Raw genomic sequence first — 14,399 nt, 5'->3', positions numbered from 1 at the left:
TGAACAGATCCCCTCTCTCTCTCTCTCTCTCTCTTTCTCTCTCTCGACGAACGCGTGATGAAACCCTAGTTTGTCTCCAGCTCAAGCCTCTATGTAACAGACCTAACTATCAATTAGTAGGCTAGGATTTTGCTCTCTTCAAGAGGAGCTCCTCCAAGAAGAAGAAAAAGTAGAGAGAGAAAAAGATGATAGGGAAAAAGACAGAAATTGTATTAGCATTCAGAATACCACTACCAAGGAGACTGACCAGCGTATATGCCGTCAGGCTACCATCGGAAATCATAACAAAACAGATAAAAGGCTAAAGCCGAAACAAGGCTGCAAGCAGGTCCAACACTTAAGTGCTAAATACATAACTGGCCCAAGGGAACATGCTCCCGGCCCACACCTAAACAAAGAAATAAACTGCATGGAGAAAGCCCACTTGAGAAGACCATGAGCCCGTAAAGGTGGGACCCGGCCCAAGACACTTCACTTCAGTTAAACCAAACTCCACCAAGTACACGGACAGAATCTCCATCTCTTCGATACTTCACCCGTTCCATCTCAGACTGAAGTGCTGAACCCTAGATCTTGAAGGTCTCGTTACACTCCACCATCGTTCCTTCACAGAGACCGCCATCGGAGCTTTCGATCATCGCCTTGTTCTCTCTCTTCGGGCCTTTTGTATGGATTTGGATTTTTAGGTTTTCTGATCGTTGATTTTTTATTGCTTGGACTAAGAGGGGCCGAGATGTACAACGGAATAGGGTTACAAACCCCGAGAGGTTCCGGAACTAATGGGTACATACAGAGCAACAGGTTCTTAATCAAGTCAAAGACTGGGAGGGTCTCAGAAACCACCAAGGGATTTGAGGCAAACCAGGGCACGGCTGGTATCACCAGGAAGCCGAACAAGGACATTCTTGAGCATGATTGCAAGCGTCAGATCGAGCTCAAGCTTGTCGTACTCCAGGATACACTTATAGATCAAGGTTACACTGACGCTGAGATTGCAGAGAAGCTTGAGGATGCCCGGAGGACTCTGGAAGCCGCCGCAGCCACCTCCCAGGATGGGCCCACGGCCATTGCTGGGGCTAACAATAAGTAATTTCTCTCTTTTCAGTTTTTTCAAGTTCAGAAAGTTGAAGCGTTTTGTTTTTTTACCTTCCCGCAGTTGCTTGTGTATTAATAGCTTATCTTAATTTTTAAAAAAATGCTGGTTTATGGTTGATACTGGTATGCGTTTTCATGATATGTGTGTGTGTGTGTGTGTGTGTGTGTGTGTATTTTATAAGTAACGTTTTCGTATTAACAGTAATAATAGACTAATAAGATTAGTGTGGCACGATGTAACACTCACCAAAATGTTAGTATACCGTGCTATTGGAATAAGCTGTTTCGCCCTCGTGGCTGCAAGGTGTAATGAACGAACGCTTATTTTTTACCAGAACTGGGGTTCAGTTGGGAAATTATGTTTCTGACTTCTAACTACTTGGTTCTCTTTCGAATAACTTTCATTTATTTATCTCATTTTATGTTTTTACTTCTGTATATCTGTAATTATTTCCTTAATGGAGTTTCAAATGGAGCAGACTTGAGAGCTTGTTATATTAAGCACAGGTATATTGCAATAGGCCTCTTTTGTGCTTGCTATTCGTCTCTTTAGATATGAAATGCAGGTGTGTGTGTGCCAGGAGACAAGTTTTGGCGTATGAGGCTACATGTAACTTTGTGTATAAATTAAAAAAACTCCAATAGATTTTTTTCTTTGAGGAAGAACATATGGTAAACTTCAAGTAAGAATTATTCTGTCCCGTAAGTAACATCCCTCAACATAAAAGAAGAATGTCTTAAAAAGTAGTTCTATCTATTCTTACCACCATGACTTTTAATAGGTTTATTTTTCTAGCTTTCAATGATGGACATTCTCTGAGAGTTTGTGTTTTCATTTTTACCAGGCTTTCAGAGACACAGACCCACCAAATTGCTGCTAGAAAAGAGAAGCAGCTGGAAACTTTAAGAGCTGCTTTTGGGATTTCTGCATCAGAACTTGAGGAACACAGTATTGAAGGGAATGATGATGCAAGAGATGGCCAGAAAAATGTTCCTAGTGACAATATCAAGCGTGAACATGCTTTTCTAGATAGAGAGTTCAGGTCAAAGAAAAATATGGAGGAAGATCAGAAAGTTGAAAAAGATGATAAGAAAAAGGGTGTTAAAGAGTCTGGGCGCCACAAGAAGGAAGAAACTAAAAAGAGAAGGCATGAGTCTGATTCTTCTGATACAGATAGCAGTGGGAAACATGCAAAAGGTCTTCAAGCAAAGCACCACAGAAGTAATAGGCGGAGTGATCATGACATTTCTGTTGATAAGAAACACAGGCCTTTAAAGAAGCACAAGAAAAGCAGGGTGCATGACAGTGATGATTCGGATTCTGCCACAGATTCTGGTGAGAATGTCGATGTGCGCAAGACTTCAAAGAATCACAACAAAAGCAGGGTGCACGACAGTGATGATTCTGATTCTGCTACTGATTCTGATAGGGATGTTGGCAAGAAGCACAAGACCTCAAAGAATCACAAGAACAGAAAGCACGATAGTGATGATTCTGAGTCTGATTCTGATTCTGTTATTGATGAGGATGGTATTGGCCATGAGAGTTCCAAAAAACAGGCCAAGTACAAGAAGTCAAGTAGGAGGCATGGTTCTGATGATGATTCTGATTTTGATGAAGGCTCGTCCAAGCAGCAAAGTCAGAAGGGGAATCAGCAAACACAAACTAGGGGAAGACATGACTCTGAGGATGAAACTAATGATACCAATAGTGAAGTAGAAGAGAGAAGAATTCAACTGGAGAAAGAGAATGATCAGCATAGTAGGGGCCGATGGAAAGAGGGAGTTGACTCTGATGTGGAAGATATAAAAAAAAGCAGCAATGGTAGACATGGGAAAAGAAGCAGAATGAATGATGTGGTTGATGAATATGATTCTGAAAGAGCAAGAAAACATAAAAGGGAAATAACAGATAAAAGTCTGAGAAGTCGGAGGCATGACTCTGACGATGATGATTTTGGTACTGGTACAGATGAACAAATAAAGAAGGGTGGAATTAGGAGGCACAATACTGATGAGGACTATGGTGTCAGTTATGATCAGAGAAATGCTAATAGGACTGCAGGGAAACATAAAACAGTTGAAGAGGCAGCAGTTTCTCCACGCAATGACATTGATAATGATCTCTACAGGTCAGGGAGAGATACTATGGATAGATCCAGGTACAGGAGTCAAGAAGTAATGAAGGGGAAGAGGAATCCTGATGATGGAAAAGAAGATCCTGAGTCCAAGTTATCTAGCCGCAATTATGTAAAAGAGGCAGAGCACATTGGGGAGCAATTGAAGGACTCTAAACTCAAGTATGAATTGAATACCAAAGCACACTTGAGCAAGGATGATCATAAGAGGGACACAAGGCTTAGATCTGTGGGACAGCAGGATAGCAAAACTGTTGAACAGGGTGGCAGAAGTTATAGCAAGGATGATGAACCACAACGCATCAGTAGAAAGGATGATCGGGTGCATGAGGAGCTTGGGGGAAGGGGAAGACAAAGCAGATATGAAGAGGAGCACAGAGTGAGAAAGCACAGAAGAGATGAAGATTATGAATATACAAGGCATGAGAGGGCTAATGCAGAGCAGCGAGGCGGAAGTAGAAGGCAGGCAAGAGGTGAGGAAGTAGAGCGTGAAAATAGAAGTCATGAGATGGACAGACGTATGGATTACTCCAAGAGAGCAAGATACGATGATTTGCGATCAAGCGAGAGAAAAATGTATGATGACAGACGTGATGATGACAGAGCCAGGCGCTGAGAATAATACTGCCATTTATCTTGGAGTTGCAATGCGGATGGTGAGTTGGTATCCTCCCTTGAAATCTATATACATGTATTGCTTGTTATCTAAAAAGATCAAAGTTGGGCTGGGCTGGGGTTTCTTCTCCAACCGAATTTTTTGGTTTCCGTTGGTGGTTTTCTGATTTTCAATGTGTTGTTACCGTGCTTGTCACGTAGAAGGTGCCTAAATAAGCTGTCGCCGGAGAGAGATGAATCCTACGTGCAGAGAGAGGATTTACGGTGGAAGATTCTCTACTCCAATGTACCAGACGGATGGCTATGCAGAAGTTTGCAACTTGGTAATATAGATCTAAGGGAGTGTTCTTTTCATCTAAACTTGGTACTCGGTCATTTCTTACTTTGAACAAGTTTGTAAGGGTGTGTTGTTTTCATTGTAATGATATGAATGTGATTTTACCTCAGTTTATAAACCTTGCTATATCTGATTATTTACAAGGATGGTGAGAGGATGTTATTACGTGTTCCTTTATTTTTTTGGTTTTATGATTAGTGTATCATGCTTGATCCTGTTATGACATTACAATCTTTTTATCTCATCGGAAGGGATATTCTTAATTTTAAAACAAACTAGGACTTACTCAAAAATCTCGTTTCGATCTAATTATCCCAACAGTAGTCATTATACTAAATAGATTGATACAATATTCTTTATACATTTTCAAACAATCGTCATTTTTATGTGCTGGTCTTTAAACACCTAATTACAAACTAAAGCTATAAACAAATCGAAAGTCGTTGAAACTAAGTCCATCCATTACAATAACCGAAGCCCAAAGCAACAAATTATGAAAAAAAGAAAGTCCTAATCCTATCCGCCAAGCGATCTCTATTATCAAAACAACGTTCATTCCTCACTCTAAATACATCACATAAGGTAAAGAAGAATTATCTTCCAAACAACTGTTATTTGACGATTTTCTTGAATCTCTCTCCAACAGGCCAAAAGGTTCCCTACACTCTAAGGCATCACACAAGAATTGCCGGACTTGACAAAGATCTCATCCTACAAAGCCCTTGACACATCTCAATAAAGAAGAAGGTAATCCATTGATTTTCCACACTTTTTGCACATAAAGCACAAATCCATACAATAATTCCACGCTTTCTCAGCTTATCAATAGTAAGTATTTTCCCATGAGCAGCCAACCACCTGAAAAATCGGACCTTGAGAGGCATTTTGCATCTCCAAATATTTTTTCAAGGGAAAAAATCACTAGAAGAGTGTGACATCAAGACTTTGTAAAAAGATCTAACCAAAAATCTCTTATTACCAAGCTGATTCCATATTAGTCTATCCTCCCCTCTAGATTTTAAATTTAAGGCATAGAGCAAACTGTAAAAATCCGTGATAGCCCCCACCTCCCAATTTTGAGCATCTCTAATAAAACTTACAGACTACTGAATAAGAGCAATCGTGTTGCTCATGCAATCAGCTAAAGAAGAGCCTTTATCCAAAGCAATTCTAAGGAGAGAAGGGAAAGTAATCTTCAAGGTCACGTCTCCACACAATACATCATGCCAAAAATTGATCTGATTACCCCTATCCACTTCAAATTTGAAATTTTTGAAGAATTTCCCCCATTTGTTGAGAATAAATTTCCACACTCTCACTCCATATGCTCATCTAATCTCATTTGAGCACCAACTTCCCCATACTCTCATATTTGGCATAAATAATAATCCTTCAGAGAGCATCCCCTTCTTGACGATTTCGCCACAACCATTTCCCTGAAAGTATTTTATTAAAAGTTTTCAGCTTTCTAATCCCCAAACCTCCCGAAAATAAAGGAGAGCAAATCTTATCCCATTTGAGCAAATGGAATTTCTTCTCATCCTCCCATCCACCCCATAAGAAGTCACGGAAAATCCTTTCAATTCTATTAGCCACTCCTCCAGGCAAAGGGAATATATATAGAAAATAGGTTGGAATATTTGATAAAGTACTCTTGATTAAGGTGATTCTACCATCTTTGGAAAAGTAGATCCTTTTCTAGTCAGCCAACCTACTTTCAATTTTCTCTAAAACCCTATGCCAAATTGCCTTTAGATTTAACAGGTGCCTCTAACGGAAGACCCAAATATTTCATTGGCAAAAAGGACACCTTACATCCCAATATATCAGCCAAATCCCTTATATTATTGACCAAAGCTACAGGGACCAATTTAGATTTGAACAAATTGACTTTTAAACCAAATACAACTTCAAAACATAACAAAAGAGCCCTCAAAGAACGGATCTGGTCTGAATTTGACTCACACAGGATCAAGGTATCATCAGCAAAGAGTAAGTGAGAGATATTAATGTTGTCATGGATGGAACTGCACACCAAGAAGCTCAAGATAAAACCTCTATCCACCGTCGTCGTCAACATTCTACTTGACACATCCATAACTTGAATAAAGAGAAAATGGGACAAAGGATCCCCTTGTCTTAATCCTCGTGAGCTATTAAAAAAACCAGTTGGAGTGCTGTTAAGCAAAACTGAGAATCTAGCTGTAGAGATGTAAAACTTCATCCACTTACACCATTTTTCTCCAAAACCATGCCTACCAAGGATATATATCAAAAAATCCTAACTGACAAGGTCAAAAACCTTCTTCATATCCAATTTGCAAAGGATGCTTGGTGTGGCGCCCCCAATCCCCCTTATAAAAATACACAGGGATCGAGACGCCAGGATGGTGACAACACGGTCACACATCCCAACGAAGTGCCAGTGTGTGTACATGCAACAGTGTTCAAATAAAATAACGCAGCGGATAGTCAACTAAGTACCAGAATTTAATTACAATCAAACATCAGTAAAGATTTAAATAGCAGTTATACAGTCATCCATAAAATAATTTACAATAGTTTTAAATGTACAAACGAGTGATCCCAGATCACTCCTCAGGCGGAGCCGTCTCCTCAGGCTCGCCCTCCTCCTCCTCATCAGCATCAAAATCTGCGACACCACAAAATGGTCTCGCAGGTAAGTATAACCCAAACAACAACGTAATATAAAATGCATTAAACGCAACTAACATGCATGCACATGAAAACATGCATTTTTCCACAAAACATCATTTTCTCCGAAAATGATAAATTTTCCAACACACACCGAAATCTCATTTTGGTCCAAATTATCTGTAAATCATTTTCCCAGAAAATGATTTACCCAAAAATCAACTTGCACTATTTTCCCAGAAAATAGTGCATTAATCCCAAATGCACCATGCATTATTTCCATATGCACCATGGTCTCCCCTATGGACCATCCGCACGTCCTGGCTTCGCAGCGGTGCTCAGTTCCGCGCCCAGCGCGTACGTGGCCAAGCACTCACACTACGCAACGAGCGATGCCCAGTTCCGCGCCCAGCGCGTACGTGGCCAGACATCCTCTAGTCCCCGCCAGCAGAAGGACCACGGAGTCGGCACGAGACCATCTCGTCCGATCCCATTGTCGCCCGGCGACAACCCAGGGGACGTTACTCAGTATATTCCGCTCCCGAGTAACCAGAGGAGCTCCACCGAGTTAATGCCCCATCTCGGCTTGGGGTCGTGATACACACGCACCAAAAATATTAACACATAAAATCATAGCTTTTCAAAGTACATGAACATGAATGCAATACACGAAAACCCAGTTTTCTTTTACAAACATGATCATGCATGAAATGATGAAATGCACATGTACCAACACAATATCCAAACCAACAAATACCAATCCAATCAAATCCAACCAAACAACTCCAATCACAAATCCATCCGACCCCCGAACTCCTCGGACTCAGTCCGGCATGCCAAAAACACAGTGAAATGGGTTAGTGCAAAAATACATTTAAATTACGAAAGTTCTTTGGAGAAATACTTACAGTGCAATATAATAATTTTCCGAGGATCGCGAAGTTGAAAAAGGCGACGTTTGAGCAACACCACAGTGTAAAATACACTGTGGCCGTGGGTCACAAATACCAACTTTTCAACGAGGACAAACGAAGACCCAAGATTGATAGGGTAGGGCCTAGGGAGGTCGGTGAAGCTAGTGGTGGTGGTGGTTTGCCGTGGGTGGCGGCGCAAGGGGTGGTTTTAGGCCAAAAAAGTACAAATCGGAGATGGACTTGGTGGGGCTTCACCGGTGACGGATCGGAGCTGGGGTTGGGTCCAATGGGTTGCCAAGAGGCCGGGGATGAAGTGGTAGGAAGATGGTGGCCGGAGGTGGCGCGACGGCGGCGCAGTGGTGCATGGAACGCCGCGGCTTCAATGGGTTCGTGGTGGTTAACGGCGACGATGGAGGAGCTGGAAATGGAGGGAGGTGATCGCCGGCGGCAGGGGGAGCGGTGGAGCCGGGCGGTGTCGACCACCGCCGGCGCACGGCGGCGGGCTGGGGAGGAAGCCACGCACGGCGAGAGAGAGAGAGAGAGAACTCGCGCACCCCGGGGAGGAAACCGGGAGAAGAAAAAGAAAAAGAAAAAAAAAAAGAAAAGAAGAAAAGAAAAGGAAAAGGAAAAGAAAAAAATAGAGGGAAAAGAAATGAGGTCCAATCCTCATAACTTGGGTGACGAAAATGATCCAACGGAAACGATTTTAAAACCACAAGTTAAATGAAATAATTTAAACGTAATGGTAAAGTCAAATTGAAATAATTAAATCCCACGGTAATTAATTAAATATGAAAAACAATTTAAATGCACAACAATAAATAAATATTAAGAAAGTACATAAAAATTAATTTCCACCAATTAAAATCATAGAAATAAACTCACTAAAAATCCAACCAATTTAAAATAAGAGAAATTATTTTAATTACATAAAAATAATTCCTTCAGTAAAAATACACTAAAATACGGGGTGTTACACTTGGAACTTTGTCTCTAATTCTACTCTCCAAGCATTCATTAGCAATGAGAACGGAGCCAAGGATTTGTCGACCCTTGGCAAAGGCGTTTTGAGATTTTGTGATGATCTTCTCCATAACCAAACTCAAACGGTTACCAAGCACTTTCGAGATAATCTTGCACACACCACTAACAAGATTGATGGGTCGTCAGTCCTTCATCTCTACGGACCCAACTTTTTTAGGGATAAGCGCAATAAACGTAGCATTAAGGTTTTTCTCAAATTTCATAAAAGAGTGAAATTCAAGGGAAACCTTCATGATATCCTCCTTGATGATGTCCAACATGCCTGAAAAAATGCCATGGAAAAGACGTCAGGTCCCTGCGCTTTATCTTTGTTCATAGCTCTTATCACATTAAACACCTCCTCCTCTTCAAACATTCTCTCCAACCAAACTGCACTAGGCTGGTCAATCGAATCTAATACAAGCCCATCAACCTTGGGTCTCCAAGAAAACTACTCCGTAAGAAGCTTTTCATAAACAATGACAATGTGATCCTTAATAGTTGAATAATCCATAAGAACACAACCATGTAAGTGGAGCACCTCAATTGCATTATTTCTGCTATGAGAATTTGCAACTCTATGAAATAATTTGGTGCACTTGTCTCCTTCCTTCAACCAAAGAGCTCTAGACTTTTGTCACCACAAAATCTCCTCCATAAGAGTAAATTTTTCGAGATTAGTAGCAACACTTAGTTTCCTTTCCTTCTCTTCAATCGAGAGAACCCCTACAGCATCTTTTTCATCAAATCTATGCAACTTCTTGAAAATAGACTTTCTTTGATCCCCCAATGTTCCCAAGCACCTCCTTATTCCATTTATTCAAGTCATTCTTCAAAGTTTTGAGTTTTCTAGCTAAGATAAAGCTAGGTGTACCCGACAATTGATAAGAAGACCACCACGCTCTCACCTTATCTACAAAACCATCAAATGTGAGCCACCTGTTCTCGAATTTAAAATATCTCCGCTCCTCATGAATACCCCCACAATCAAGAATGATGGAAAAATGATCAGAGCATAATCTAGGCAGACGTTTTTTTTACATAAATCAAGAAAATGCACCTTCCAAGAGGGAGAAACAAGAAATCTATCCAGCCTAAACCATGCCCTTCCATTCGACTAAGTGATATAACCCCCTGCCAGACGTAAATCAACCAAGTCCAGATCAAAGATTAAATCAAAAAAATCAGCCATGGCCGAACCAATGTTGGAGTCCCCCGACCTTTCACTCGAAAACTAAGTGATGTTCATATCCCCTCCAATACACCATAGGCCCTCCCACCAACTGCACAAACCAGCAATCTCATCCCAAAGGAATCTCCTGTCCCTGTCAACATTTGGCCCGTACACACTAGCAAAAGCCCACCCAAAACCATCATTAAAATTCAAGAAAGAACAAGCCATAAGAAATTCTCCAATATACTCATCCACTAGAGTTACAACTATGTTGTCCCACATCAAAATAATACCACCCAAATCCCCCTAAAAAGCCAACGAGATCTACCCAACATATGAACAACCTGTTTCTATCAATGAACTTCAATTTGGTTTCCTGCAAACAAATGATGTCTACTTTCCCTTCCTGAATCATATTTTTTACACGAAGATGCTTGTGTAGGTTGTTCAACCCCCGTACATTCCAAGAGAGGATCTTCGGCTTCATAAATCATTGCTGATTGCCCTGCCTTTAAGCCTACCTTTGCTTACAATACCATCTCTTGCATCGTAAATCATAGTGCATGATACTCTCTTAAGCTCTCTTTCTTTTTCTTAAAAGGATCTAGCAAAAAAGAGGTTGTCTCACTTCAATAGCTATGAGAAAAGTTTTGAATTACTGTTCAAAGTGCTCACAAGAAATTCTTACACAGCCACGAATTACGTCCACCTTCTGTAAAACCCAATCAGAATGTAATCCAGCTCAAGAGTGAGCCGGACACAATGAGCAAATAGGACTAGGCACATCCCCCGTATCTTGCACTCCATTAATAGAAATACCCACCCCAGTCCCCCTGCATACCAACTGCAAATTTTGTTCATCATCATGCTCAACATTCGAAATCACCAAATCACCATCCTCATTTGGACACAAAACCCTGGAAAAATCCTCCTCATAAAAAAGTTGAGGAGACACTTTCTCAGATTCGTCATCCATGACTACACCAGAAGCAGAGGAATGCAGTTGGTAATAATCGGGGTGAAAAGGGAGGCCAAGTGAAAGCTTTTTCAAAGGAACTAGGTGGTCACCGATGACATGTTCTGTGACGACGGAGAGGTTACTTGAGCAACCGTCGTTGAGGACTGGGAGTTATTAGCGTTCATGCCCGAGGAAAAGGCACCAGGATGAGCTTTAACCTTCGACGTTGGCATAGGAAGAGAGTCACCGGCTGCAAGCGACAATTTCTATGGTTGTAGAAGGGTCTCTTGAGCAACCACCGGCGATGTCCAAGTCAAATACATGTTCGTGCCCAAGGAAAAGGCATCAGGTTGAGCATTGACCATTGGTGCTAGCATAGGAAGAGGTTCAACAACTGCCAACGACAAGTTCTATGAAGACAAAGGGGTCCCCTAAGCAACTGCCTGCGAAGTCTAAGACATATTCACGATTGAGTCTGAGGGAGAGGACCCGAAATGGGCTTTGACTCACCACGAAAGAGAAATAGGCTTTGGGCCTAGCCCATTGACTCCAATATTGTATTTCAAGCCTGGCCCATTTTCCCTACCATCTGCAGTCTTAGGCCTATAAGTTTTGACAGAAGAGGAACTTAAGTGACCAGAGCCCTTCAAAATGTACTTAAGCCCATAACCAAGCACAAGCTCGAATCAATTTAATTCATCAAGACATTGATCTCTTCCATAACACCCAACAACTCAGCTCTTGCTGCCCACAACATCCCTTCGACTTCCTCCACTAACGGGATACACACAGAATGCAAACCGCCAGCCCCGCGAGCCTCCTTATGATACCATTTTTCAGCATGTGAAAAGAATTGTCGTTCATTTTGAACTTAATCACCAATCACCTTCCCCTTCATTCGACCATCACCGTTCATACCATTAAACCTATTACCTACTGGTTTCTTCACGACCGACGTAAAAGATGCATCATTTGGGAGGAAGACCCAACCCACTGACGACATGTTGCTTGGCCCTTTCTCATGCCGTTCCTGAAAATTAATAGCCTGAGCATATTGGTTTCTATTTTCCTCTTCTAGAATAGGGACTTCAGAACCAGCCATCAAATGCATATAAAGTGTGAATTCTTCTCAACCTCTTCCATGTAATCCTTCGAGAATAATCAAAGAGCCATTTTTGCTCCCATTCCCATACTCATCCAATGCCAAAATTTGACCCCTTGAATTAGCATAACACTTAATAATGTCTAGGGTTGGACATTAACATTAGGTTTCCATTTTTTCGTATAAGTGTCTAGGGTTGGGTATGTAATGTATTTTTCTTTTCTTAAGTGCTCAATTATGTAGTTTTATATTTTAAATGAGTATTGACTGAGTCACACGTAGTGGGCCAATTATTTTGTGCATTGGTCAGTTATTTAGTGAGTGGGTTAGTTGTTGGTAATGTCTAGATAAGGCCTCAGGCCGTATCCAACGTGTTGGTCGTGGGTCAGTCCATATTTTTCTATTTGTATCGTGTAAGCATCTGAAAGGAAGGCATTGAATTACATCCCAGAAACTTCTAAGTGTGGAGGCCTTGGCACCCCGAATAGCCAATATATTTTACAGTTTTAACTTTCAATTCCTACGCGCATAGCAAGTGGTATCAGAGCCAGGTTTCTACACCATAGCTGAAGGCACCCGCCATGCTCAGTTAGCTGAGGTAGTTGCTACATTGAAATGCAAATCAATTCATCTGTGGGAGGAGCAAGAGAGGCAAAAGCAAATGTTGGAGGACATCCTTCAGCAGCTCAATAATCTGGCGGCCAGTTATGATTACTTGGTGGTTATTGCTGTACGTCAAAACACAGGAGAGAGTTCATCAGGTAATAATCTTAAATTAAATGGAAATCCCTTATTTGAGGGCAGTGAGGGAATCCAAGCGAGGGCTCTTTGATTGGACTTCCCTAGATTTGATGGATCGATCCGAGCCTGTAGAATGGATCTTGAAAACCCAGCAGTTATTTTCATATTGTAACACTCCAGATGATCAAAAGATTTAAATTGTTTTTTTCCATATGGAGGGGAAGGCTCTGTCATGGTACTGTTGGCTTATGGAGTCTAGTCCAATTACCACTTGGGAAGAGTTTGTAGTAGCCCTTAAAACCCGTTTTAAGCCTTCGGCTTATGAGGATCCAGTTGGGGCTTTCACAAAGCTCTGCTAGACGACTCAGTGGAGGAATACCAAATCCAATTTGAGATACTATCCAATAGGATCAGTGGACTTACTGAGGAGTTCTGTATCAGTAGTTTTTTAAGTGGGCTACGAGATGACTAGCAAATTGTAGTGATCATGTTTAAGTCTACAACGGTGTCGGCTGCTTTTGGGCTTGCAAGGTTACCGTAAGAAGAGATGTGGCATAGGTTCAAACATAAAAAACCACGCGACCTATCCCAACCCAATACTCCTAGACTACCTGCACCAGCACTCATACTAAGGCCACCCCCACCTCCGCCACATCCTGAAGCAAGAAATCCCAGCCTAACAACCCACCACCTCTTCCCAACATAAGATCCACCATACATATTAAGAGAATCTCTCCAGCCCAAATGCAAGAAAGGTGAGAAAAAAAACTATGCTATTATTGTGATGAAAAATTCCAGCAAGGACATAAGTGTTGAGCACCTAAATTATTTTTGTTTGAGGAACTAGAACCAAAGGGAGAAGAGGAAGTATTTGACAATATTCCCAATGAACAGGTGATGGGAACCGTCCAAGAGCCCACTAAAAAATGAGAGTTACTAAGAATTTTCCTTCATGCTATTTCTCGTTCCCGCAGACTGTGATTATGAGATGTAGTAGGAGACCAATCAGTAGTTGTCCTAATTGATATAGGAAGTACACACAACTTCAATGTAAAGATTTTTTCTAATTATGGGCAAATCTTTACATTGATGAGAGTCGCAACCTAACAGTAGTGGTGGCAAATGGAGAGCAAGTACCAAGCATGGGATGTTGTGAGATAGTCCCCTTTCACCTACAAGATCAATCCTTTTTTGCACATTTATACTCACTGAATTTGGTAGGATTTGACCTTATTTTAGGCATTAATTGGCTCTATCAGTTGGAACCAATTATTTGGGATTTTACAAAACTTACTATGAGATTTATGTAGTACGAAAAATCAGTTTAGGTACAAGGACTTAGTGCATCAGATTTCATAAGGGAAGATTCTATTTGGGAAGAAATGCATGAGCATCGGAGGAAGTTCCCAGACCTTGCGAGGAAGGTCTTCTAAGGGGGAATGCATTGTTATGTGCGGCGGTTTGGACATTAACATTAGGCTTTCATTTTTCTGTATAAGTGTCTAGGGTTGGGTATGTAATGTCTTTTTCTTTTCTTAAAGGGTCAGTTATGTATTTTTATATTTTAAATGGGTATTAACTAAGTCACATGTAGTGCGCCAGTTATTTTGTACATGGGTTAGTTAAAGGTAATATCTAGATCAGGCC

The 14,399-nt window shown here is 41.2% G+C and overlaps 1 protein-coding gene across 3 annotated transcripts; it reads left to right on the top strand.

Moving 5' to 3' along the window:
• Nucleotides 1-497: 497 nt before the first annotated feature.
• Nucleotides 498-4,350, top strand: LOC121259572 (serine/arginine repetitive matrix protein 2-like). Of its 3 annotated transcripts, none has more exons than XM_041161205.1 (3): nt 498-1,086; nt 1,941-3,889; nt 4,053-4,350. In XM_041161205.1, the coding sequence occupies exons 1-2, from the start codon at nt 734-736 to the stop codon at nt 3,847-3,849; spliced, it is 2,262 nt and encodes a 753-aa protein (XP_041017139.1). In that variant the 5' UTR covers nt 498-733; the 3' UTR covers nt 3,850-3,889; nt 4,053-4,350. The 3 variants fall into 3 exon arrangements, with proteins under 3 accessions (XP_041017139.1, XP_041017138.1, XP_041017137.1); XM_041161204.1 differs by having other exon boundaries at nt 4,050-4,350; XM_041161203.1 differs by having other exon boundaries at nt 1,941-4,350.
• The last annotated feature ends 10,049 nt before the right edge of the window (nt 4,351-14,399 follow it).

Source organism: Juglans microcarpa x Juglans regia, chromosome 4D, assembly GCF_004785595.1.
Source record: "Juglans microcarpa x Juglans regia isolate MS1-56 chromosome 4D, Jm3101_v1.0, whole genome shotgun sequence".
Taxonomy (NCBI): Eukaryota; Viridiplantae; Streptophyta; class Magnoliopsida; order Fagales; family Juglandaceae; genus Juglans; species Juglans microcarpa x Juglans regia.
The sequence above is the reverse complement of the archived record's forward strand: the minus strand, read 5'-3'. Positions and strand labels throughout refer to the sequence as shown.